Source organism: Betta splendens, chromosome 1, assembly GCF_900634795.4.
Source record: "Betta splendens chromosome 1, fBetSpl5.4, whole genome shotgun sequence".
NCBI lineage: Eukaryota > Metazoa > Chordata > Actinopteri > Anabantiformes > Osphronemidae > Betta > Betta splendens.
This window is the reverse complement of record NC_040881.3, coordinates 1476814-1502739: the sequence shown is the minus strand read 5'-3', so window position 1 is coordinate 1502739 and position 25926 is coordinate 1476814. Positions and strand designations below refer to the sequence as shown.

Sequence of the window (25926 nt, the reverse complement as noted above, 5' to 3'; positions counted from 1 at the left end):
CTGATAAATTTGTGGGGACTTTGAGAATAGCAGAGATAAGAAAACGCTCAAAAGGCAGACGACGAGAGGAAGGAGACACTGAAGTTAGTTGGCATTAGCGACGACCATCTCACAAAAACAACACAACAGACAAAACTGACTTTTCTACTAATTACTGCTGGAACTGTTGAAGGTCTGTCACAAAGTGTGTTGACATGTTTCAACCAGCCCATGAGCCAGCGAGCTTCAGGTTGCTGCCATAGCAACCGGCTGCATTTCAGTTGACTCAATCATCAACTAAGCAGATAATTGTTCACTGGATCCTCCCTCATCTAATCTCTCATGTCAGTTTCTTGTACCTGGAATCATTTCACCATTCAGACCCGTTGTGTTAATCATTTGTTCGCTCAGCTCAATAGCCTCTCTTCATTCACAGCCCTCTGTCGGCCTCTGGATTACGTGTGTTCGCTCTGTAAAATGTGTGATGTAACATCACACATTGAAACACATCAATTGTTTGAGGTTTTCCTACTTGGTCTGATGCTACAACCCTCAGTTACTGAAGAACATCTCACACACTAAGTGATGGAGCTGCAGAGCTGTATGTAACAGAGCTAATCATTAATAGTGGAAACTGCTCCCACATTGATGCAACAGTGATAATAGTTCAGGAATGTTGTGTCCAACTCTGACACTAGTGATAGTCAAACCGTGTAGTGATGGTTAACCCCCCCCCCACACACACACACACACACAGTAGCTTAAATAAAGAGGTTTGGCACAAGCAGCTGGCCTGAAGCCATAAAAGCCTTTTTTATTTGGAGAAAGTCTTTGAAATTACTCATTTTTAAAATTCAATTAATTCATTGAGTACAACATCTAGTTCTCAGAAAAAGTTAAAATCATGCCTTTAGTCTTTTAATACATAAAAGATGTGGTTTTACGATGACAAGTGATTTTTTTTTATAAAATGACCGTTTCTTCTTTTGACATATTTAACCTCTGTTAAAGAAACATTAATGTAGAAAAACAATTATCAACCTCGCTCCCAATAGAATAAAAAAACAGAAACAAACAAAAAAAGGCATAACACAGTACGTTACAATGCGCTGACATGGCTTCAAAGCACACATATTACAGTACTGTACAAGGGTCCGCCTCAGACAAAATGCACCAGAACCGCTTCCATTGCTGAAACAGCTCCACCTGCTTATTTACAGAACCCAGACCACAGCACGGCGTTGGCAACTGGCAAATGAGGTAAATATCTCCAAAAAAGCACCAAAAGGTTTGGCGTTAGAATTTCATCTATAGCTTATAACCAGCAGTGAGATCGCGAGGTTTCAGTCCAGCTTCTATGTTCTACTGCTCTGATTTCACCTTTAACACTGGAGAAACAAACAAAGTGAGTCTGCAAATTAGCTTACAAGTATCAGAGGCCAATGGACACACGCTGCCGCGGTGGCTCGTGTAAATAAGCAGTTTCCCACAATTAAATGAGACATTTAATGTCAATATTTAAAGTGACATCCAGAAATGCTGGATCCACTGGTCACAACCAAACAAAATCTGAATTAAAGTAAATTGGTTTTTGTCAAATTATTTAACTGTAAAGATTAAACCGTCTCACTCATTAGGGAGGTCCACTTATGAAGCTCTAACAAAGCTTAAGTAAACTACTGAGTATCATATAATGCTTCGACTGACAAACATTAAGAAAACAAGCAAAAAGCAGGGACATTTTAAGATCACCTCTCAGGTGTAAATAAGGAGAAAGCAAAACCAGCTCAGGCCAAATACTCCTGGGACAACAACATCTAGGTCTAAGTAACATGATGTGCAAACGTAGTTGTGCATAGAGATCAAATCGTAATAAATATTATTGTGATAATTAGCATTACCACCAGTTTGACTATGTCAGAACTTGCAGGGGTGATTGTACATTGTCATGACTGAATTTAGTTTTACTAAAAGGTTAAAAATGTTTTTTTAATAGTGCTGAGAGAAAAGCTTTTATTGTTTATTTAAGCAAACACTTCCCATTTATTAATAACCAGAGCCCGAAAGACGAACACAACCAAACACTCAATAAAAATCCTGATAAAAGTCACTGATTGGTCAGAGTTATTCCACCAGGTTTAACTTCCTCTGAATGGCTCTTTCACTTTAAAAGTTTTTTTTATATCTTTTGCTTATTTCTGCATCAAAGAATCACATGAGCAACGAATAACAAACTGAGCATTATAGCGATGTACAGGAATTTTACATAGAAGCACTTTAGCAAGCTTTCAAAAAGTAAACGTATCTATCGTAGCTTTAGTTTTCACCGTTTCTTCGTCTGATGTAGCTTAAATGATGTGAAGCATAATGCCTGTCTTTGGACCGCAGAGGTAATTGTAGGTGTGTGTAAAACATGCTGAAATGTTTCCCAGACATTTCAAATGAGAAAATAGTGTCCCTCCGAGCCGACAGCGGCTCGACCCGGTTCGAGGTATATGATCCTGGGGCTGAACGGTAGCGCCTGTGGAAAATGTTACAAAGCCGTCTGATGGATGATGGTGAATCTCATTCACGGTGCTGTGCATCAAGCCTCCTCCTCTTCCTCCTCCTCTTCCTCCTCCCGCTGTCTCACTCTCTCTATGCTCGCCTACTTTCCTTCCTCATCCAATCATTCGTCAACAACCTTCTCTTAGTCGCTGTCACCCTGGTTTACTCCTGAATAGCACCTGGCTCCATTCACATTCAACCCAGTTAATTCGAGGAAATCTTCATAATCCAAACTGGGGAAACCTCCACAGCCGAGACGTGTTAAATGTGAGTTTGTGGATTTGTAATCCATGAAGCTAGAGTTATCATTCACTCGCGTTAAACAGCAGAATTAAATGAACTGAAGGTGAATGGAGCCTTGCAGCCTCCACCAACCCATCCATCCTCTCATGTCTCCTACTTGCATTTCCACACCACCCCATCCCACCCCCCGCCTGGAAACCCGCTCCGCCTTCCTAACCTCTTTGGTGACTCTCTGCGCTGTTTGAAACAGGGTTCCTACACATGATCTATTTCCACCCAGAGCAAACATTTGGCTGCGTTTCCAATGGCTGTTCAAGAAGGTGTGTGATTGTTAGCGATGTTGCTCTATAGCTCATGTCACAGCAATCAATATCACAACACAGCAGGGCTACAACTAATTAAGATACATTTCAGGAAACAGCTTTGTTTTTTCAAAATACTTCTTGTGCAATTCTAAAAACGCCTTATAAATTTACATCATTTGAAAAGGTTAAAAGGCCCTGCAGGCCTGTGTAGGAACCCTGATTAAATGTGGCATTAAGATAAATCAACAGGAACCCGTAAGTGCTGTTCCCACTAGAACTAAAACCAAGAAGGCTGTTAGGACCAAATAAGCATCGGTTCAAGGAATGGGCTCGTTGACCTCCCCTCTCCCACATATCTGCCCCCTTCTCTCTCTCTCTCTCGCTCTCTCTCTAGGTGGAGGACGCTCCATGGCTGGGCATGTTGGCCATGCCAGCGACCATGCCAGCCGTTCCAGCCATACCTGAGGGCCCTCCCAGAGCCGGGGGGCTGTGCTTGGTAGGTGAGGTCATGTCGGCTCCGCGCCCCTGGCCCTGGGGGGCGTGGTGGGCGTGCTGCAGGGCGTGGCGCTCCAGCAAGGTGCGGTGGGTGAAGGCCCGGTGGCACACGTTGCACTGGAAGGTGCGCTCGGCACGGTGAGTGCGCATGTGCACATTGAGCGAGCTCTTCTGGGTGAAGCGCTTGCCGCACATGGAGCACTGGAAAGCCCTGACACCCGTGTGCACCACCATGTGTTTGAGGAGGTAGTCGCGCAGGGAGAAGGAGCGCCAGCAGATGGAGCACTGATGAGGTTTCTGACCTGGAAGTACAGGTGTGGCTGAGCTCACACTTCTGTGTCAACAGTTGAATGCACATCGGTGTGTGACCGATCACATCAAAGTTGCAATGATTAGTTTTAAATATACAGTGAGAGCAAAAAAAAAGCTTTTGTGTTTTTAGACAAGTAGAATCTTAAATGAAAGTGAATACGATAAGTGTAAGTCATTTATAATTTATACATGTGCAATATCATAATATAGAGCATATGTACATAAAAGAAATAGTCTTATTATTATTTCTGTTTCATAATGCGTCAGTTCTTCCCATCCAGTAGCTGTCTCATCTGAAACATGTAGGTCATTCATGGACTGAAGTTGTGAAAAAGTTATTTACGTTATAGAAAAATCTAATTGAAAAATAATTTTACTATTTATTTAAAACCATCTCAGTAAAACGAGGTAAGCTGTTTCTGCACTGGTTATGTTGATTGTTTTGGTAGCTACGAGGAGCCTCCATCTTTATCAATAATGAATGACACTGGATAGTTGATGTTTGGCATAAAGCTGAAGAGTCTCCTATTAAAAATTTACAGCTGCTGCTCAGATTCCTTTGGCCACATGGGAACAGAAAAACACAACAAACTGTCACACATACAGTTATGATGTATTCTTACAAGTTGTTGTGGCATCTAGCAGATGGAGAGCTACCTCATTCATTCACTTTGTCTCTGACGAGAGGCACAAGTCTAATATTTACGCAGCTTTGAGCTCCATTTTTGGTTTCCACCATGCAGCGCTGACTGGTCGGTGATGACCCTCGTCAGATTAAACTAATTTAATCCTGTATTTAAGTGAACTGAGCAGATGAATAAAATGATTCCAAACAAATGAGAGGGTTGTGTCTTACCGGAGTGGATGAACATGTGCTTGCTGTAGTTCTTCCTGGAACGTAAAGATTTGCCACAGTGCGTGCAGTCGAACGAGGTCTCAGATCCTTGGGAGGAAGGGGAGGGGCCTGCAGAGCAGGAGGCGGAGGGAGGTGGGGCCGGGGTCATGGGCGCCGGGGGTGGAGGCTGCTGGCTGGGCTCCGTCCCTGCCATGCTGTCGATCCCACCCATGTGCCCGCCGACATAGAACGGAGCTGGCTGCGACTGGCTCACTGGGTACTGGAACAGAAGCTGAGGAGACGAGGTCGGCGTCACTGACTGAAACTGGAACCTAGATTTTACATGGTTTCTATAGGTGGTCTGCGTATGTCTCAGTTCCAATGGCAGCATAGACTGTGTTAATAGAGGACCCAGCATCTTTAAAACCATCTGATCTGAACGAAGACAGTAGAGTGTGGCCTGGATTAAGAACCAGTGTCGGTCCATCTGAGCAGATCCATGTAATCAGCTGTGGACAGAGCAGGAACAGTTGGAAAACAAGCAGGGCAGAGGTCTGAGAACCACTGAAGAAGAAAGAATGAATACAGTCCAGGAAGCAGGAGCCAGATACTTCTTTTGGTTGGAGGAAATATCTCAACTTGAAATGACACAATGAATTTTCCTCGAGGAAAGAGAATATGGTATGAAATGGGCAAGTCGAGAGACTACGGCAGCAGTATATGAAGGAGCAAGGGCACAGAGTGATGCAGCCCACCTGAGCACAGGATGTAAGTGTGTCACGCAAAGTTCTACGACTAAAGCGAAAGCGAAGCGGGTCACACGAACAGAAGCGTGGAGCCGGGCTCAGGCTGAATCGCACCACAGCCTGTGCTCCTGGCTCCATGCTGCCTTCTTCCCTTCAGCTCATCTACAGTATGGACGGACCTTGAACAAGTGCAATAAATAGTGTGTGACCCCGCTCACATCCCACACAGCGAGTTCCAGCTTTGACCCTCTGGTTTCTCAGTGCAGCCCGAATCAATAGCAACACTTGTTTATTCCACTCTGCATCGGGACTCTGGATACCAGCTCATATACTGTACCGTGCCATTGGCCATGGGCCTCATATACAGCGAGTGATGTGGCGAGTGCAGCTACAGACTAGGTTTGCTATTGGTGAGGTGTTGTTTTATTCAGGTGTTGCATTGCAGAGTGCAAAACAAATTTCCTCACGAGGGCAAACACAGTATATCTTGTGTTCTACACAGAGGCTCCCCACCGCCCTCAGCATATTCCAACCTGCTGGCTGAGGCCTTTCTGTGTGAAGCTTCCTCGCCACATGTGGATGAACCTGAGTCGCCTGTGGGTGACACCCTCTGAACCAGCCCGGCTCATGGCCCACCTAACGGATGGTTAATTGGAAAGGGTTGTTTAGCCCTGTGTCTCTTCTGCTTCTCATTATTCATCATTTCCACAGCGCAGTGCTGCACATCAGCTAAAACTAATGCTTAGAATAATCACATGTATCCTACATTACGAACTGTTCATTACATTTAGAATTGTTGCAGAATTTAAAAACTCAGTTCATGAAAATAATGAAATAATCTATGGCAAGAACTCAATTTGCCATTTAACAGTTCATTCTTCTGGCCCACGGTGATCTACTGTGAGGAACCTTGGTGTCATGTTTGACCAGGATCTCTCTTTTACATCATACATTAAACAAATCTCCAGAACCGCCTACTTCCACCTTAGAAATATAGTTAAAATCAGAAGCATCCTCTCTCAGAGCGATGCAGAGAAACATGCATTTGTTACCTCTAGGCTGGACTACTGTAACTCCTTACTCATAGGATGTCCTAACAGCTCCTTAAAAAGCCTACAGCTCATTCAAAATGCTGCAGCCAGAGTTCTGACAGGACTTAGAAAGAGAGATCACATTTCTCCTACATTAGCTTCTCTGCACTGGCTGCCTGTAAAATGTAGGATAGAATTTAAAATTCTCCTACTCACATACAAAGTACTCAATGATAAAGCTCCTTCTTATCTTAAAGAACTTATAGTTCCTTATGCTCCCAGCAGAACACTTCGTTCTCAGAGCGCTGGGCTACTTGTGCTTCCTAGAGTGTTTAAATGTAGAACAGGGGGCAGAGCTTTTAGCTACCAAGCTCCTCTCCTCTGGAACCAGCTCCCTCTTCAGGTTCGAGAAGCTGACACACTCTCCACCTTTAAGATTAGGCTTAAAACCTTCCTCTTTGATAAAGCTTATAGTTAGAGATGGTTCAGGTCACTGGCAATTATTGTTAGTCACAGGAACCATCTCTTAGTTAAGCTGCAATAGACATAGACTGCTGGGGGACTTAATTTATACACTGAGCTCCTCTGTTTCCTTCTACCTCCTCTGTCCCATAACCTCCCATCATTGTCCCATGTTTAACTAACCTTGTCTCTTTCTGTCCAGTAGTTGTGCTTCTCTCCTCTCCCCCCCACCCCCACTCTTTCTCCCTCTCTGTCCTCACCTACAGCTATCATTGGACTCAAAGTTTGGTGTCTGTGATAGGCAGCTGCGGATCCAACCATTCTGCCTGCATCCAGTCCCTGGTCCTACCATCCTGCCTGTGCTCTGTTGTTGCTTGTTGTTGCTTGTTGCTGTGCTTTTCTATCTCTCTATCCTCTCACCCCAACCAGTCGAGGCAGATGGCCGCCCACATCCAGTCTGGTTCTGCTGGAGGTTTCTTCCTCGTTAGAGAGGGAGTTTTTCCTCTCCACTGTTGCTGTCAAATTAAATGCTTGCTGTATGTGGGATTTGTTGGGTTTAGTTGTATGAGGTTTTAAACCTTACTTTGTTAAGTGCCTTGAAATAACTTTGTTGTGATTTGGCGCTATATAAATAAAATTGAATTGAATTGAATAAATGAAATCACGCTGGTTCCACCGACGTGAACGTCTCCGTGTGATCAGGCGTCTGTTACACAGAAGCTCAAATGAAAGCACATCGTCAAAGGTAACGGCGTCGCCAATCATACAGTGGAAGGAGGCGCGTCCGGCACGTGGAGGCCCTTAATTCCTTGTTTCGTTGTTCTGAGTATTTTTATCTAGTGCCGCACTGCGTTAAATTCTACCTTCTGTCAATCAAATCATCGATACACAGCCAGAACATATCCTGCAGACGTCTCCGTTAAACCAAACACCTCAGAAAACAGAAGGTATTTTTATTTCGTCTTATTGACCGTCAAAAACAAATATGTTTAAAATAGCATTCACATAAAACCTTTTCTCGTTTTGATCATTTACATGCATTAATTACTGTCAGACGTATTCATTTAGTATTTATTTCATTTAAGCAGCTGTTGGCCTCCACTCATCTAGTCTGGTTCGTCCCGTGGCTCGTGCTGCTCATGGGCTTCCTTACTTCAGGTGAAGCAGCAGCTTTAGCGTCTGCCGTGTTTCCTCTATGAAGCGTACATGTATGCTGGTCATTTATAGCTCGTGCTGATCGTAGACCTCGTATGAAGGCGTGTGGTTTTGTGCAGCAGACATGACGTCGGCTGTTAAAAGTGACACACGTTACGAACTATGAAGACACAAAAAACTACTGTGTTTTAAACAATAGTTTAGGTCAGTGACTCCGATTAAAAGCTCAACATTAAATGTTGGTTTGAGTCTGTACAGGAAAATGACTGGTTTTACCCTTTAAAGCCTTTTCTTTAAATCCTTTAGACTTTTCCGGGGGGGAGTGGATTCATGTAAAAAACCTCCTTTAAAATACACCTACATATTCTCTCAGATTAAACAACTCAGGATTCATGAATATGCAAATGCTGCCCATTTTAAAAGCTAATCAGCCGCCATGCAAAGCTTCGAGGACCTTCACACTGAACAACGTTTGGCATCTGAATAGTTGTGATGCCATTAGATCATGTTCGTAGCTGCGGGTTAACTTTAACTCAAGGTGATCTCAAAACTTTCAACCCTTCAGCAGACGAATGTGAAAGTGTTCTACTGTCAAACTCTGCACATTTCTCATTCTGCGCAGCGAAGCTCGAAAATCCAGGTGGGGAAACACTGATCAATATTCCTCTTTGAGTGCAAAGGTAACATTCCTCAGTCAACTAACCTTAAAGCTCCAGCACTGAGTCCAGTACTGCACTGAATAGCAGTGGCAAAGGAGCAGTCAAGGTTGTGTGTTATCATGCTCAGACTATGAGCTTTGAACCTTACACCTGGTCTAGAACATCATCTGAGGCTGCAGGACAGACAATACACAGCACATAACTGCACCGACCTGGTTGTTGATGGACTGAGTGGTTGGAGGTGGAGTCAGAGGCTTGTTGACCCGAGCTCTGGGGTTGAAAGCCATGGCCTGAGGAGGTTCGCTCTGGGGCCAGAAACTCTCCGAGAACACTCCCTGCTCATCATAGAAATCCTGGAAACACACACAGACAAGACTCAACATCACAGATCTCAGCTGTCCAAACTGACCGCACCCATGCTATGGCTTCTGATCAACAAAAACAAAGCTGCCACTGTCAAGTTCAAGGTGACGTTGAGGAGAAAGACCTGGGCTTGGGTGCAGGCGTCTGAAGCCTACCTGCTCCATAGCGGAGTGTCGTCGCCTGTGGTGTAAACGTGCCTTAGCAAACCTGCGTGCATGCAGATTCAGTTAAATGCTTCCCCTGCGTGTACAGACCACAGCCCATATTATTTTCATGTACAACTGCTCCTCTAACCCCTCTCGTACACAGACAGGTGCAGGCGTCTGAAAAAAAGTGGTTCGACGGGTCGAACGACCTTATTGTCAAAACAGCAGCAGCGATCGCGAGCATAGCTTGACGTGTAGCTGGGAAAATATGAGGACGGACTGGCCCAGGTGGAGCCACAGCCCCCGGACGGCGCAGCGCGGCGCGGCGCGAGAGCCAGCGTTCAGAATGGAACCACAAGAAATCCAGTCCAGCAGCTGAAACGTGCAGGATTGTAGAGCGGCGACACGGTTTCCATCCACTGTAGCTCTTCATCAGTAACAACGTTCTAACATCTGGTGGTACGTTCATACAGAGCCGCTCCCACATTCAGGGCTCTGCGTGCTTTGCAGTCAGAGGCTTGTTCCATCTCATTTGCAGCATTCAAGCTGCCATCTTCACATTTCGCCCCCTCTCCCTTTCCTTTTCACTGCTTGAGTTGGATGTGTGCGAGGGTCACGTATGAGACGGAGCGAGCTGAAGGCTCCGCTGGTCCGACGGCTAAAGTTTGCTCAAAGTCATAAAGACATAAACACACAGGAAACTGTCCTATAGCAGAACCCTCACACTGTATAACACGACCTGTGAAAAGCACATTTCCATGCAGCCTGTGTTGAAACATGCAAGCAAGGAACTGGTTCATGTTGTGTCACGTAACTAAAGAGCGAACTGAAATTCTGCCCAAAGACAAATCAGAATATCGGGAGCAGTGCTGGGGGAAGTGGTCGCCGCCCGCCTTCCATGAAGACGAACACGCCTCAACTTCCCACACTGAGTGAATCCTGGCGTCGCCAATCACCAACTTATTCTGCAGCTCTTGAGAGCTGAATCTTTTTGACTGTGTGGCAGCTGTTGTGTGCAGTCTGCAGTGTGCTGCACGCTGCGGCATAAATCAACTCCACCACCTTTCCCTTCCACTTACTTCACCAGTAAAATATGGTGATTTCCAAAGTTCAGAGCAACCATTTAAATGTACAGTAGCGTAATGCATCTGCACTTAGTCAGCTCCACCTTCTTTCTTTTCCAGTCAGTATATTTTAGAGGCTTTATATCCACACTTCACCCAAATTAAACCCACCTGCCCAAAGCCTGCCATGGATTCCTGGGAGCCGTCCTGTTCCCCATCTCGTCTTCCATCCTCCAAGGCATAGACGGTCCCATCTGGGTCCTGAACTCCTTCATCCTTCACCACCACTCCGTCTCCACCCAGCACCTAAAGAGCCGTGAAGAAAAAGCAAAGCGTTACAACAGCGATGGAGCGAAAAGGCAGCAGAGAGTGCAGGAACAGCAGAGCGTTGACCTGGCTACAGCCCGTTTAGGCAGGTCTAGGAAGTTTAATCACCTACAGTGAATATGCAGAAGTCCATAGAATATCACCAAGACAATTACTGCTGAAGTTCAGACAAGAGCTTCTCTTCAATTGTGCAAAGTGCAGAAACATCTCAGCAATATACGCCAATGCAGTGTGAGGGAAAAGCAGAAAAAGAAAGAAAAGAAAACCGTTGCAGCTCTGCATGCCTGAAAACTGTAACCATGGCAACCCTTCCCCTTATCCCCCTACCTGGAGTCTGAGCGGCTGCCTCTGCTTGCGGCTGTGGCTCACCCCCCTGTCTCTGTCTCCGTCTCTTCCCCGATCTCTGCCGTCCAGGTCCTCCTCCTCGCTGTATCTGTCCATCGCCACCAGGTCATCAGAGAGGTCGGTTGTGTTGCCGCGGAGGCTGTCCCTGCTGATGCTGTCCACGCTGCCCACACCAGAGCTGCAGCCCGCAGACAGGTTCCCTGTGCTACTAGTGCCGGCTCCGTTGGCCGTCTGTGCCAGCAGGTCTCGGAGCTTGTACCTGACGTCCTGAGTGCAGCTGGAGCTCTGCTTCATGAGGATTGTGCCAGCGCCAGAGCCCATGGCATCAGCGCACAGGGACCCGGGGCCCATGTCGCCCAGCGCCATTAGACTCACGGTGTTGGCCTGCTCCATTGGGACGGGGCCGCTCTCGCTGACATTGACGCTGGCCCCCAAGCCGCCGCCCATGTTACTGGCCCCGCATTCAGCCATGAAGTTAGAGAAGTTTCCATAACTCCCAGCCCCGGCGGCACCGCTAACAGAGCAGCTCCCGCTGCCACCACTCTCTCTGCCTTTGCCCCCACCGCGCTCCTCTTGTTTGGGGAGGACTCCTCCGAGCATCCCTCCTCCCGCGGCGGCGGCGGCGGCCGCTGCGGCGGCGGCGGCGGCGCTCGCGGCCCCTGCCGCCGCTTTCCTCTGAGAGATGATCTGGGTGCACTCGTCAATGACAGTCTTGATCTGCAGGATGCTGGCGGCCGTGAGGATGCACAGGGCCTGCGACTGCAGCACCACCAGGGAGCCGCTGTACATGAAATCCACGAGCTGCTTCACGGTTTCAGCCGGCACCAGCGGTGGCACAGAGATCTCAGAGTGGCCCAGCAGCAGCTTGTCCTGGAAGAAGGGGCTGCCGGCTGCCAGGACGCAGGCGTGGGCGCGCAGCGAGGCGTCGTGGATCCTCACCGTCACATCGCAGAAGAGGCCCTCGCGCCGCTGCGTGCGCAGAGCCTCCAGCACCGACTGGCTGGAGTTGTGGAGGTGGATGTAGTGCACGGTCTCAGTGCCGGACACCATGGCAGGAGGGGGCGAGTCGCTGGGGACGGGGTGGGAGTGAGGGTGGGGGTGGGGAAGGGGAGGCAGGTGCCGGGGGTTCTGCGTCAGCTTGAGGGATAAGGAGGACAGGGAGGGAAATGGGTACAGTGCATGGGCCACGGTGGCGCCTATCGCTTCAAACAGTCATCAGTCTGATACAGGCGCTCAAACCGCTGCAGGGCTGGACTCGTGAGGAGCTGCCTTTGTTGTCCTGAGCGGAGGAACAGCTGACTGTCTGCTAAGAACCTGTTGGCATAGATGTTCTAATGAACGCCCTAGATGTTTGCAGTAATGCAGAAAACGCTAGTCTATTTCAGTCATGAAGTCATTTGTGGAACACAAAGCCAAACACGTCGTGGGGTTTGCAGCTTTTCTTTGTTTGAAATGACTGTCGCCTGCCGCGAACAACGCACGGTACACGACGAAATGTCACCTTGGGAGACGGGAAACAAAGACTCAGCATTTGTCTACGTTTCGTGTGATGCACAATTAAGCGTTTCACACGATGATCTAATGAACAACACGCGATTAGCTGCGCGGGTTCAACACTGGACCGCCTCTCGGTGGATCCGGTCACACAGCTGTTGTCGAAGGTGACAGACGTGACAAATTAATGATCAGGTAAGTCGCGTGCACCCGCTGGAACACCTGTTTCGGACAAATGACAGCACGTGTCGTGCGCGAGCCCAGCCGCTCCTCGGTCAGTTTATTTGCGTTTCTGCGCGGCGGGCGCCTGGAAACGCCGAGCCAAATATTAACTGGACTGTTAGTTGAGTTGAACACACGCACGAAGAGCGAGTCGGTCCAAACGGGACCATTAAACCACGTCGTTGTCTGAAAGTCCAACTGTCCGTCGCAGTGGACGGGTTCCTGAGCAGGCAGCGTTAGCTTCAGGAACCAACGAACTGGTTAACCCGTGGCGGGCTAACGCTAGCTAGCGTTAGCTGTTGACATTAGCCGCTCAACTCCTACACGGAAATGTGCACGAAACGCACAGATTGACATCTGCAGACCGAGCTTCGCCACCGACAAAAACACAAACGTAAATTGTCTGATGTCGAAGAGCAGCTGGCAACGCGCCTGGCGTTACATAAAGCGAGCTACGAGCGCTCCCCCGCGCTCCAGCGCAGTGCTAACCTAGCTAGGCAACTAGCTAGCTCGCGCAGATTCTACAGCACAACTAGTGGAGTTAGCACGCCAGCTAACGGGCTACCACCCTTTTCTTCAGGCAGCGTTGCAGTCAAGTTTCCCCGCTTGTGACAGCCTATGCTTTTAAATCGTGACTACGTACCCGCAACGATCGGCGACAGCGCGGCTCTGGTTAGTTTCAGCCAGCAGATGGATGCAGCAGGAAGCCCTCGGTGTAACGCACCCAACCTGGTGAGCGCTGGACACAAACACACACTGAGACTCACGCGTACGTGCACACGGAGGCGCAGGAAGGGATGTGGAGTTTCTCCCGCTGAAGCAGCTGATCGTCCGCCGCCGGTAGCCGTTCATACATTAAAGCTTTGTTTTCACAGAGGAGGACAAATGCCCGCACACACACGCAGCGTCATCACACATGACTGCATACAAATGCATGCAAACACACCTGTGCACACCCACACACGCGAGGCAACAGCATATAGGCAGCTTTAGGTCTGCGTTTGAATATGATTTGTATATATGTCACTTGGCTTTTCATTCATTTAGTCGGATGCGTCACAGCGCATAAATAGGCAACACAACCTGTAACTGCGTATTAAAAGACACTACAAAAGAAAGGGACACTGCACCTGAGGCGTCCTCTGTCCTGGTGGCGTCTATTCAGTGATTTTAGCAGCAGGTGAACCCAGCAGAGACGTCAGTATAAGTGAGTGTATAGAAGAAGCACAGTCACACCAGTCGGTCAGCCTTTGCACCCAGTATCCACATGAGCTAAAGAAATGAAAAGGCTGTTGGTCTACAGACAAAATGGCTAATATATTAACCTATTTACCAATATTAGATTTAAATGATGCAGTGTTTAAATGTTTTATGTTCAGGGTGACTTTGATCAGATCACATTAGACTCTAAACTCGTGACATTATTTCATGAGTCATTTCTTTAATGTTTCATGAACATTGTTGCATGAACAGGTTTAGATATGCATGAACCAACCACTGGCTAAAGTGTCATGAGAAGCACATTTCTTTCCTCCTTTGTCTGAAAACTGCCCCAGTTTCTCCTTTACGGCATGTCTGCACATCAGAGTTCCCATCTGGTTCTACAAGTTCAAGCAGGCCTCCGGCACTGCCTGATAGGTTGAAGGAAGAGACAGCAGCTTCTACTCCACAACAAAATATAATTTAATGAATTCACTTTTCACTGTGTCGATTACAACTCTATGTTGGTGTAACAAAAAAAAGGAAATGATCCAGTGCTCTCATTTGTCTTAATGTAAGGCATGCAGTCTCCACACAGCGCTGGACATTTAAAGCTACAGTTACTGTACAGTAGGACTCACTGACACTCGGCCACAAATACACACACAAGCTCGTATTACCCACACTTTTCTTGGGCCCAATAAACATTTATTCTTTGCACATATAATGAGTAAATCTAGGATTCATCACAACACTAAAAGAAGTTGTAGTTCACAAATACACAGGATACGTAAATTCTCCCAGTGGGGCCTTTTTCCTACCATCTCAGCTCTTGGGGAATAATTGGTGATGCTGCAATTCTTGAATATGAAAATTACAATGACAATTACACAAAAGGGGGTTAGTAGCCTAGCACTCTGAGCGTGTTGCACATGAAACGCCAATGGTTTTAACAGCCGTGACTCTCTCATTCAACCCTTTGCATCGAGCCCTTTTGGAGCAGATCTGTGAACCGGTGGAGCTTGTAAAATGGAGTTTCATCATTCAACGAGAAAGATGTCCTTCGTTTGGATGTTACATTGTAATGCTGCTGTGGTAACGCTCGTATAAAAAGTGCAGACATTTTCTTGTGTCTATGGTGCAAAATCCTAATGACCTCTGGGATCCCGAGTGGCATTGGCTATATAAATACAATTATATATTTGCCTCCATATAAAAATAAAATTAGCAGTTCACAAATATTGCACCTAAGGAGTTAATATTTATCAGGTTGTTGACAAACTACTGAGCAAAATGTACAAACTTGGAAATAATAAACCTTGTGTTGTAGTATAAATACATATTTGTATTGTTTTATTCCATATGCATGCGGCATGTCTCTGACTATGGGGCGCTGGGCCTAGGTGGAGTCACGGCTGCCAAGGGGGAATGGAGTCGGGCTGTTCGACGGGTGAAGGTCACGACTGAGCAGCAGGTAGTTCTGGAGGACAAATGTGGTGAAGCTCCTCAGTGCTGCTGTGCGTCCAGCTCCCTCTGACGGCAGCCCACAGCAGTGATGAGGGCCGCCCCCTTACCGCTGCCGTCCTCCGACAAGAGGAAGGTGACGTCACACTTGGGGGCCAGTTCCTTCACAGTCTGGTGGAAGATCCTATTGAAGCTGCGGAGCAGAAACAGGAAGCTGCGGTTAGGAGGCAGTTCCCTGCTGGAATCAAAGCAATGGGATGCTTTGGTCCTGGGATTTTACAGCTTGCTGAGGAACTCTGCATTATGGGACAGGTGATCAATAGGTCTTTGATTCACAGTAGACCTCAGATCTTCAGAAGCTTTCATAGAAACACATGACTAAATAAAGAACCTCTCTGCCTCTAAAGGAGCACAACAAGATCACAGGTAGTAAGAGTGAGCAATTAGGAGCCACACTGTAGGAGATCATGCTTGAAGTGAGTCAGTTTGTCAAGTTTGGTTGAGGAAAACCTCCACACATGAATTATTTATTTCCCTGATGAGAAAAGGCTGTGGCCAGCTGTTAAAGTGCATTTGTGAGCGTTTCATATGCTCATGCTATAGTTTAACACGAATTCCTCTGAGCAGCAGAAAGTGTGTGTGTGTGTGTGTGTGTGTGTGTGTGTGTGTGTGTGTGTGTGTGTGTGTGTGTGTGTGTGTGTGTGTGTGTGTGTGTGTGTGTGTGTGTGTGTGTGTGTGTGTGTGTGTGTGTGTGTGTGTGTTGGGGGGGGGCAGGAATCAGGCCTCATTAGGTCAAACTTTGAACTCGAGTATGAATATAAATAGTCTCACATCTACAAATAAATCTCTACAAAAGTATTTAGTAAGATTTATTTCATTATTGATTTGTTTGTCCTATATTTTTCTTGTTTCCGCTTTAAATGTTGATCTTTAAAATGCTTGTTCTGTCCAAACTCTTGTCTAAAACCTGAACAGCACCAAATCCTCATGGATGAGTTAGAACAGACATTGAAAGATTTTAAAACCGTCTGTCTCCCTCAACGGATCCATCACTTCAGCAGTAGTTGTGAAGAACAACGTTCATTAGCAGAAACAAACCTTTAGACACGTTTGCTTTTCTGAAAGTGAAGCTTTTCAGCATTTGCTCTTACTGTGGGTGCAGCTTGTAGAGGGTGCCGTCCACGCCCACGGTCACGTCCAGGTGCTCCAGGCCCCTGTTCTCACGGATCTTGTCCACCACCGCAGCCATTCCGGCGCCGCAGATCTGGGCGGCGCGGCGCGACACGGTGCCGCACACCTCCTTGACGATGATGCTGTCGTCACAGGTGCTGTCCAGCCCCAGCTGCTGCAGGATGGCCCTGACCTGCAGCAGCGCCAGGCGATCGCTGTGGACCGAGACGGGGCAGAGTCACCGGGGAGCTCCAGCTGTTCCCAGAAGCCTAGCTGCTGCGCCCCATCGTCTCTAAACTCCAGGTATGTCCCTCCTCTGGCTGCTGCTTCGTCTAAACAACCAGGCCCCTCATTCCCCCTCTACCCTCTGACGCCACGTCTCTTCTCTCAGACTCTGTAGTTCTGCAGATCATCCTCTATTTCAGGCGTTGCCATTCATTCAGGCAGACAGCAGCCATTAAAAACAACTTGCACCTGTTTGTCTGTGTCAGGACGATCAGTTTGGGCTTTGACGCAGCGTTGACGGGACTCACTCACCTCTCGATCTGCGACAGGAACTTAGTCTCAAAGATGCCCCTAGTCTTTAGCGTCTCTGAGATTTGTCCGCGGAAGAGGAAGCCGCGCTTAGTGAGGTCGATGAGAATCTGCCTGACGATCTCCCCCAGGTACATGCCGCTGCACATCTTCTCATATCTGACACGGAGGAGGGAGAGAAGCCTTATTTCACAAAGCACGTTTTTTCAGCACAGCAAATGAAAGCGCGAATGAGAAGTCTTTATCGGTGCTTGGCTCAAAGCGTCTCTTGAGATGAGCTCCGCTCCTCTACCTCTGTTTGCCTTCGTTGAGCGAGTTCTCGTCCACGGCCTGGTCGTACTTGGTCCTGATGTCGTCCAGGCAGCCGTTGTCTCCGAAGGCGCCCCACTCCATGTTGACACACATGCGGCCCTCGTTTCCCTCCACCGTCTCGATGTTTCTCATTTCCTCCATGTAGCAGGCGTTGCTTCCTGTCCCTGAGGAGCGAAGTCACAGCTCAGAAATCTCCCATCGCCGCAATGGTCACATTGCCTCATAACATCATTTACTGTTGTACTGTTTGTCACTCGCCTGCAATCAGTCCAACCTCACACGAGGGTTCTTCATACGCACAGGTCATCATTGTCCCAACGGTGTCGTTCACGATGGCAACTACATCCAGCTCGAACTCCTACAAAACAAGCAACGCAAGGAAATGAGTCTGTCTGAACGACAGGGACTTCACACACTGTCCATGCGGCAGTGTGTGTCTGTCATGCGTTACATTAGAATCCAAATAACTACACAAGTTGTTTCCTCACTGCACAGTTAATTTAAAACAAAGATGCTGAAATGTTCAATTTGAGTATTTCAGATTTTCAGAACGGGGTTCTTTTGCTCCCTCCAGCATCTGTTCAGGCTGTCACTCAATGTTACTTCACTTTGTGTAGGTTTCCAGGCAGCAACTTTTAAAGGCCACACTGAGCACCATGCAGTTCACCCCATGAGCCGTAGAGCTGAGTGGGTTTTTACCGCGGCCACAGAGAGACACTCCTCCACAGCGTCTGAACACACAGCTTCCAGGTGTTAAGACATGCGATCACAACAATAGCCACACGCTGCTCCAGTCCAGCACAGCTTTACCTGCTCTCAACGATTGACCTCACTCTGTACTTACTGGATTCTCCATCTACAAGAGTGGAATCAATATAGGAGCCTCAAAGGGGATGACATGTATAAATAAGGAACGGCTGCTGGGTACAGTACATGTACAGTGTGTCTGTAGGATGCAGTCAGTACCACAGTATGTGTACACTGAGGTGGGGCTGCGTGTATCTATGATACTGCGCCGTACGCGCTCGGTCCAAAGGTGTTGTGTATTTAAATGTAAGGACGCAATCATCACATTTGAAAAACTTTGCTTCAGAAGCTTCACCATGTTCTAAACAGCACCCAGCGCACGCAGACCGGACCCACAGAATCCGCTCTGAGGGGCGTTCAGACTGAATCAATGCGTTTCCTGTCTCTAATCACCTCTTTCCTCTTAATCGCTTCCCGAAGAAGCTCCACCACATCTTCGCCCTCGCAGTCTGTCGCCTTGAAGCCTTTAGTCCAGGTCACCAGGATTCCCTGCAGAGACAGCAGCATTCTACTGGGTCAGCGGCGTCAAACCCAAAGGCCAGCACATCCAGGCTGAGCTGAGCTGAGCACTGAGGGAAGGGCTTCTTAACGCCTGCTCACAGGTCATATCCAAGTCGCTCTCTATCAGAAATGAGCTAGTTCAGAACACCTACCGCGTCCAGGCTTGTCTGATGACAGGGGAAGGAGAAGGTGAAGCCAAGAGGCAGGCGGGCGCTTTTCATGCCCATGTAGTCCAGGAAGTCAGAGATGCAGTGGACGATGTGGTCGAAGAGCTGCAGAGACACGCGGCTGCAGCTGTTACATGTGGGAGCTGCTGCACACGAGGCTGCGCGTGCTCGGCCCTTACCTCCTCCCCGGTGCCCTGCATCACCTCTATGGGGATTGCGTAGATTTTGTTATGCATCTCCACCGAGCGCCTCTTGCCGCTGCGAATCTTTACCAGCAGCACACGGAAGTTGGTTCCTCCAAGGTCCAGAGCCAGAAAGTCTCCGTTCTCTGCATCACAGCAAAGCTGCCGTTCATCATTTGCATGCTTCATGCCGCTGTGTGCTGCAGCCCTACTCACCGCTTCCATCTGGGGTGCTGCGCACGAAGGTGGGCAGCATCTTGACTGTGGCCTCCTTGTGGCTGTCTTTCTTGAGGCCTCGCTCGATCTCCACCTTCATGCGCTTCTTCACCTCCAGCAGCTGGGACTTGCTCAGCCGGAACTCTGCCAGCGTCTCCTGGATCTGGCGCGCCTGGTCGGTCAGTCGATAGGCCACCGCCGTCACCATGGCTGCGCCTTTCGCACTCCCACTCTCCGACAGCAGGAAGCGGACGTCTGAGTCCGGAACCAGGCGGCGCACCGTCTTGTGCAGGCGCCGGGCGTATCTGCTCACAGCAGCACATGGATGAGCCTGACCTGTGTGGCTGCAGTCTGCCCTGGTGGAGCCGCTAGTTTACTCACTGAGGGTGCATCTTGTAGAGGGAGCCATCGATGCCCACGGTGGTGCGGAGCCGCGCTACGCCTTTGTTGTCCTTCAGGCGGCACAGGATGGCTCCCAGGGTCGCAGCCATGAGATTTGCTGAGCGGAAGGAGACGATGGTGCACACGTGGCGCACGGCCAGACAGTCCTCATCCGAAGGCTCGACTCCGAGCCGCGTCAGGATTTCCATGCATTTCTTCAGTCCCTCCTTTGTCCTGGAATGAAAAGAAGAATTACTCAAGGCTTTGGTGGAATATCTGCTTTCTTTTAGTCTACGTTCTTCCGGCTCACTTCTCGATGGCAGACACATGTTTGGTCTCGATCTTTCCTCGGGTCAGGAGCTCGGGGGTTATGCGTCCCTCGAACAGCAGGCCCTCCTTGGCCATCTTCACCAGGATGAGTCGGACCAGCTCGCCCATGTACATCCCACTGGCCATTTTCTCAAACCTGCCCGGGAAGAAAGGCCCCACAAGCTTTTAGCCGTTGATCCTTCATTCTTTGAGAGTGGTGTAGTTTGTCAGGTGGAGCATGAATGAAGGTCCCTGGATGCTTTTAAGTTATTAAAGCAAACACAGTACAACTGATGCAGTTTAATCCATCAGTGTCGCAGTGAATCGTCCTTGAAGGTGATAATCAGTTGTTGTGTTTGTGCTGCTGTTAACAAAGACAAACATGTTTTAGCTTAGTGCCACTGACGTAAATATGAGGAAAACTCAACAATGCCAACAAAATCTCCACAGATGTACTGGAGCCTAAAATGTAGAACTAGAACTAGAATAGAATTAATGTAGCTACTAAAGTCCCAGGGTCTGAAGTTGGCATCAAATCAAAGTTTCCTGAAGTCCGATGCCTTTTTCTGCGGTCGCTAATAGTTTGTGACGCCGCTCTGCTGCGGTTTCGTCGTCTTATACCAGTATATGAAGACGGAGAAAGCTCTTACAGCTGTTTTCCTGGATTGAGGGAACCTCTGTCAATCTCCCGATCAAACTCTGTGCGGATGTCTTCCAGGGATCCGTCGTCTCCAAAGGCGCCCCACTCGGTGTTGATGCACATTCGGCCCTCGTCTCCTTCCACCAGGTCGATGTGACGCAGCTCCTCCATGTAGCAGGCGTTGGTTCCCGTCCCTGAAACCAGGCAGCGCTGCGTGACCTCTCCCGCTTCAGTCCCACGTCATTCTCTGATACGTGTGTGTCTCTACCTATGATGATGCCCACTTCACAGCGCTGATCGTCGAAGCCGCAGGTCATCATGGTGCCAACGGTGTCATTCACCACCGCCATGATGTCGGCCTCGTAGTCCTGAAGCCAAGAGAAGTATGAAAGAAGCGCTGAGCAGATCGATGTGAGCGCCGAACGGGTAAAAGACCAAACTAACCCCGCGCTTTTTGATGGCCCTGTTCAGAAGCTTCACCACGTCCATGCCTTCAACACCGCTGGCTTTGAACTTCTTTGTCCAAGTCACTAAGACGGCCTGTAAAACAAGAGCAGCTGGGAAAGTTACAGTCGTATCTGCTGATTAGAATTCTAAGCACAACATCCCATTCAAAGCGACAGTTGAACAAATCGAGGATCCAAGGATTCAACAGCAACACTAGGTTCACTTCATGATCACGTGTTTGATGCTCCGTCATCGCGTCACCTTCCAACCAGCTACTTTACCTCGTCCAGCTTGGACTGGGCGCAGGGGAAGGAGAACGTGAATCCCACCGGGAGCTTTTTGTCCTTGATTTTCTGCTTGTCCATGAAATCACCCAGGCAGTCGGCAACATGGTCGAAGAGCTGCAGACAGACGGAGGTTCAGCGCCGTGGAACACAGCGGCACACACCGAAGCACAGTTTACGGGTCACAGGCTCATGCGCCGGCCGGCTCAGTCAGGGCCACAGTACGTGGACGTTTGAGTCCGACAGTCTCTGAGACTCAGGAGGAGCAGCTGCGTGGCCCAGATGTTCGGCTAGTTGCTTAGTAACACTTTCACACGTCTAGACATGGAGCTTTATAAATAACTGCCACAAGATTAGGACAGCTTGCTTCTTGTTTCTGAGGGCTTCATGTTGACTCAGTGTCTTTTACAGAATGACCTAAATCCACCTCTTTGTTAACAAAGCTGTTGCTCTATCGCGTTACGCTCTTGTCCAGCTGTCGCCTCAGCGTTGCATTAAACTGCATCTGTCTGCTTCTGTCTTTGCGGTCGTGCTCGGGACCAATCGCTCGGCCTCAGACAGTTGCTGGTGTTGTGGCTATCGTGTTTCTGTGGCCGCCGGCTGTTCTCTGCAGGCTCGTTGTCCGTCTGACATCACTGTCAGTCTTTTTACTGAGGAGCTTGTTTTACACACGCCTGAACTCAAGTACTACTTCCATCTGTACAGAAGCATAAACATGCAGTGTTATGAGTGGAAACTGGAGCTGGGTGGTGCAGTAGCAGAGAGCTGCTTGTACTAATAGGATGCTGGTAATGATCTATACACCCGTTTTCAAGCAGAGGCCATAAACTCTGCAGCAAAGGCTGTGAAGCGTGATCTGGTGTCTGGTTTAAAGGAGTTGGCCTGCGTTTACCTGCGTCCCACTCCCATGGATGATGTCATCAGGGGTCTCATAGACCTGACTCTCCATCTGGACCGGCTGCTTCTTGTCCTGTGTGACCTTGACACGCAGGATCCGAAAATTGGAGCCTCCAAGGTCCAGAGCTATGAAGTCTCCTTTTTCTGGAAGAATGAGAAAAACGACGACTGTGAACAAAACAACGTGTTAGTGTTTGGGTGGAATGTACTGGAATTGTGGCATCTAGGAAGGTCACACTTTTGTGTGCATGTTGCAGATATTTAACAGAAGCATGGGAGCCTCAAACCAATGTTTATGTTAATATCCATAAACAGGTTTCATGATCATGAAACTAAATGACTTGTACTAGTAAATAAATGAAGCCCGTGTTTTGTGACTTTTCATTTCCAGACATTAACAGCAGACGATCAAAGATGATTTGACGGCTTAGTTCTTCTTTAAAGGCACAAATCGCTGTGATTGGTGTCTGATAGAAACATTAAAGGTTTGAAAATGGAAATGTCTGTTAGGAAAATGACCTAATTGCAGGAAGAACAGAGGCCTTTTCTCCGAGCAGAGCCACCAGCCGGGTCGGGTCGCGTGTCGCTCCAGGCAGGAAGCCGAGCGTAAGCCGATCCTCTGCTCAGAATGCCACAACTGAATTTCATTTACGCTCAGGTTGACATCGTTCTGCCTTTTACAGGCTTCTTAGTCCAGGTCACGGCTCGAAGTTTTAACATAGAGACAGAGCTCTGAGCTTCCACCGCAGCAGGTCTAGGAATAAAATGGCCACGTGACCTTTGACCTTCTACTTCCCTCTGTGGCCGTCCTTGACCTGAGTGGAATGGGGCCTGACATATAGAGGAGCTGCCGAACGCGTGATTACACAGTATATGTGTAGTTTGAATAGTGGTTTTCAGATTTAATCTCCAGAAGAGCTGAAGGTGTGGAGACATTGTTCACTTCAATCCCAAACAGAACTGTCTCATCCGCCTCCTGGCTGAGTTCAGGCTGAACGATCAGATCATCGTTGTCTGTGGAACCAGAAAACACAGGTTCTCTCCTGTAGGTATGTTTAATCTAAAGCTGATTTTACACACATCAAGTGCCTTTTGACCTTATAAACTCTGAGCCATAGCTTTGTGTGGACGCTGTCACTGGCATCTGATGCATTTTCACTATTAGCAGGCGACTGAGCGACACCGCTCACACTCTGCTTCTTAGCAGGGTCTCAAGACATGGAATCTGGGGATTTCTGGATTTGTGAGGCTCTAGCAGGAAGATCTACGTCTAATCTCATTATCCAGTGCAACGACTCTGTCACGTCGTAGCTCTCATTGATTTCATTTACATTTACTACAGCTCATGTTGGAGACAGGAAGAGGTGGGCTTTTGCTTTTGTTGCTGTGGTTTTGCTGTGTTTGCTTTGAACAGCCTGGACTTCAACTCTGACCTTTGCCTGATCCTTCAGACTGAGTTTATATAATAACCCAAGGCTATTTATAATGTGAGGCCGCGTTTCCTTCCACTGGTCTGTTTATGTGGCAGGCAGTGTTTACTACAAAGACAAGCCACACCGTGTTTGTCCAGAGAACCTGACTGGTCTGATGAGTCTAAAAGCTAAAGCTGGTTGACTGTGATTGAATTTCATTATCAGTGTCACAATCATCATGTTCTTGATGATTGGAAACATCATGTTTTTCCTCTATAAGCTTATTAGTTACCTACTAGTTTTGTATATTAACCTAATAATGATGATGATATTTACAGTACAGTGATTAATGGAGACCTTGGTTATTTTAATATCAGCTTTAATATAACATAGAGGTGGAAACAGGTCGGCAGGTTAGATAAAAATAAGCTAGAGAGTCATTAGGTTCTACTGGCACGTGCCGCTGGAACAGCAGCCCTTTAAATAACCTATCAGCATCTGACTGTACGCTGATGGTCCTCGTGCCTGCAGGGGGCGCTGCCGTGCTGTCGTTGGAGGAATCGTGCTGTGCTTGTCTACCTGAGCCGTCGGGGATGGACCTGACGAAGGTGGGCAGCATCTTGACGGTGGCAGTGGGGTTGGTGTCACGGTTCAGCCCGTTCTCCATCTCCCTGCGGAAGCGGTTCATGATGTCCCTGAGCGTCTCATCCGAGAAGCGCATGGAGTACAGGTACTTATCGATCTGAGAGAGGGGGCAGAACGGACAAGGGGCCAAGGGTTTAGATTCAAGGTCTTGACCTTAAACTGAGACATCAATACAAATGCCTTCAACAGAACTACATCCATGAGTGCAACCTACAGATTCTTGGTGGGCCACGTTTCCACCTCATCCAGCTGATGCATCAAAGCATCAGCTTTGGATTGGACTCGTTGCCACTTACGCCTGTGTCTGAACAGTCAATGGATTGATTCACACAGTGACGGACGGCAGCGTCCGGTGTGAAGCTTCTCATATTTAGTTCTGCTGTTATATAAGCAAAGGGTGCACGTTCACTATAAGCATCAAATCCGACCTGTGTCTGTCAGCTCCTCTGACTGTGAGGTGCGTGTCTCTCTCTACAAACACCACTCACATCCTGCCCAGAGGTAAATGTTCAGTCCGTGGGCCGTGGGTGAATGGAGGCAGCTCTGTGTCTCACACAGGAAGCATTTAGCCCAACACGCATGTTCCCTCTGGGACCTTCAGTTGTAAACTTACAGTATCAGCTGTGTGCTTTATCAGACACTGTGACATCACGCGTGACATCACAGATGGGCCCTCCCCCTTCATCAGACCCCCCCCATCCGCCCAGTGGCCCCTCGGGCGCTGGAATTAGGCTCAGCTTTCACGATGGCCACATCTGTATAATGGGTTCATTACAGGAAGCCCCAGTGAGGAGCAGGACCCCAGGAGGGAAGGAGGGGGAGCGGGAGAAACAGCCACCAGCTCACGACTTTTCCCAGCAGCCCTCACAGACACCTGTCTGCTTCAGACGCCATGGCAACTGACGCTCCGGAAGCACTCGGCAGCGAGGCTCTGTCTGCAGCACGTCTCCACCATCGGAGCCGCAGCCCCTCTCAAGGACGTCTATGTCAAAGCCCCCTAGCTCTGATCTGTGTAGCGTGGAGTCCCATCCAAAGGAACCTCATCCTGCTCCGGGCTCAAACACCCACAGGTTAATGCTGACTTCTAATCCTGGCAGCTAACGGCAACTGGCTGCCGTGTCCTTGGCTGCTTTCACATTAAACACAACATTAGCACCACCGCTGCTGTCAGACAACCGCGTTCACTGACCTTCTTGAGTTGGTCATCCTTCAGCTCGGTGAAGTAGTAGGCCAGAAGCTGAGCCGCTATCATCCTGCCTGCACGTCCACCACTACGAGGTGTTCAGACAGTAGAGGAGCAGGGAAAGGCTGGCCGCTGTGTGCGCTCCCCCACGCTGATCCCTCCTTATCCTGTGGTGGAGGACGAGTGAGGCCTGAGCTGCGCGCGGTGCCGCTGCAAGGTTAAAACCAGCAGTGAAACAGGAGTACAGCAGCAGCCGTGCCTGCTAGTCTGCGACACACACACACACACACACACACACACAGTCCCTCCCTCTGAGCAGCTAGCACCCGGTTAGCCCTGAAGAGATGCAGCAGCCGGCACTGGAATGGTGGTTGTGCTTCGCCCTGCCCCCGCCGGACGCTGCCATTGGCTGGGAGCTGACGCCAGGGTGGGGAGGAGGGAGGGC

At 48.6% G+C, this 25926-nt stretch overlaps 2 protein-coding genes and 1 long non-coding RNA gene across 4 annotated transcripts; 1 reads left to right on the top strand and 2 right to left on the bottom strand.

Moving 5' to 3' along the window:
- Window positions 1-768: 768 nt before the first annotated feature.
- Window positions 769-14248, bottom strand: zbtb45 (zinc finger and BTB domain containing 45). The gene is made up of 6 exons (XM_029160212.3): window positions 13374-14248; window positions 10997-12328; window positions 10514-10648; window positions 8982-9122; window positions 4738-5008; window positions 769-3871 (listed from the first exon to the last, which is right to left on the bottom strand). Exons 2-6 carry the CDS (start codon window positions 12062-12064, stop codon window positions 3465-3467), a joined length of 2022 nt encoding a protein of 673 aa, XP_029016045.1. The 5' UTR covers window positions 12065-12328; window positions 13374-14248; the 3' UTR covers window positions 769-3464.
- LOC129604202 (uncharacterized) lies at window positions 12328-14804 on the top strand. The gene is made up of 2 exons (XR_008694893.1): window positions 12328-12703; window positions 13311-14804. It is a non-coding gene; the product is annotated as an uncharacterized LOC129604202 (long non-coding RNA).
- LOC114861084 (hexokinase-1-like) lies at window positions 14390-25860 on the bottom strand. 2 transcript variants are annotated; one of them, XM_029160079.3, is made up of 18 exons: window positions 25488-25860; window positions 24233-24395; window positions 22237-22385; window positions 21342-21461; window positions 21058-21153; window positions 20882-20981; window positions 20624-20807; window positions 19975-20130; window positions 19665-19898; window positions 19284-19588; window positions 19065-19213; window positions 18871-18990; window positions 18611-18706; window positions 17669-17768; window positions 17391-17574; window positions 17102-17257; window positions 16546-16779; window positions 14390-15587 (listed from the first exon to the last, which is right to left on the bottom strand). In XM_029160079.3, the coding sequence occupies exons 1-18, from the start codon at window positions 25548-25550 to the stop codon at window positions 15437-15439; spliced, it is 2760 nt and encodes a 919-aa protein (XP_029015912.1). In that variant the 5' UTR covers window positions 25551-25860; the 3' UTR covers window positions 14390-15436. The 2 variants fall into 2 exon arrangements, with proteins under 2 accessions (XP_029015912.1, XP_029015922.1); XM_029160089.3 differs by lacking the exons at window positions 18611-18706; window positions 18871-18990; window positions 19065-19213; ... (8 more) ...; window positions 24233-24395; window positions 25488-25860 and adding an exon at window positions 18255-18281.
- Between the last annotated feature and the right edge of the window lie 66 nt (window positions 25861-25926).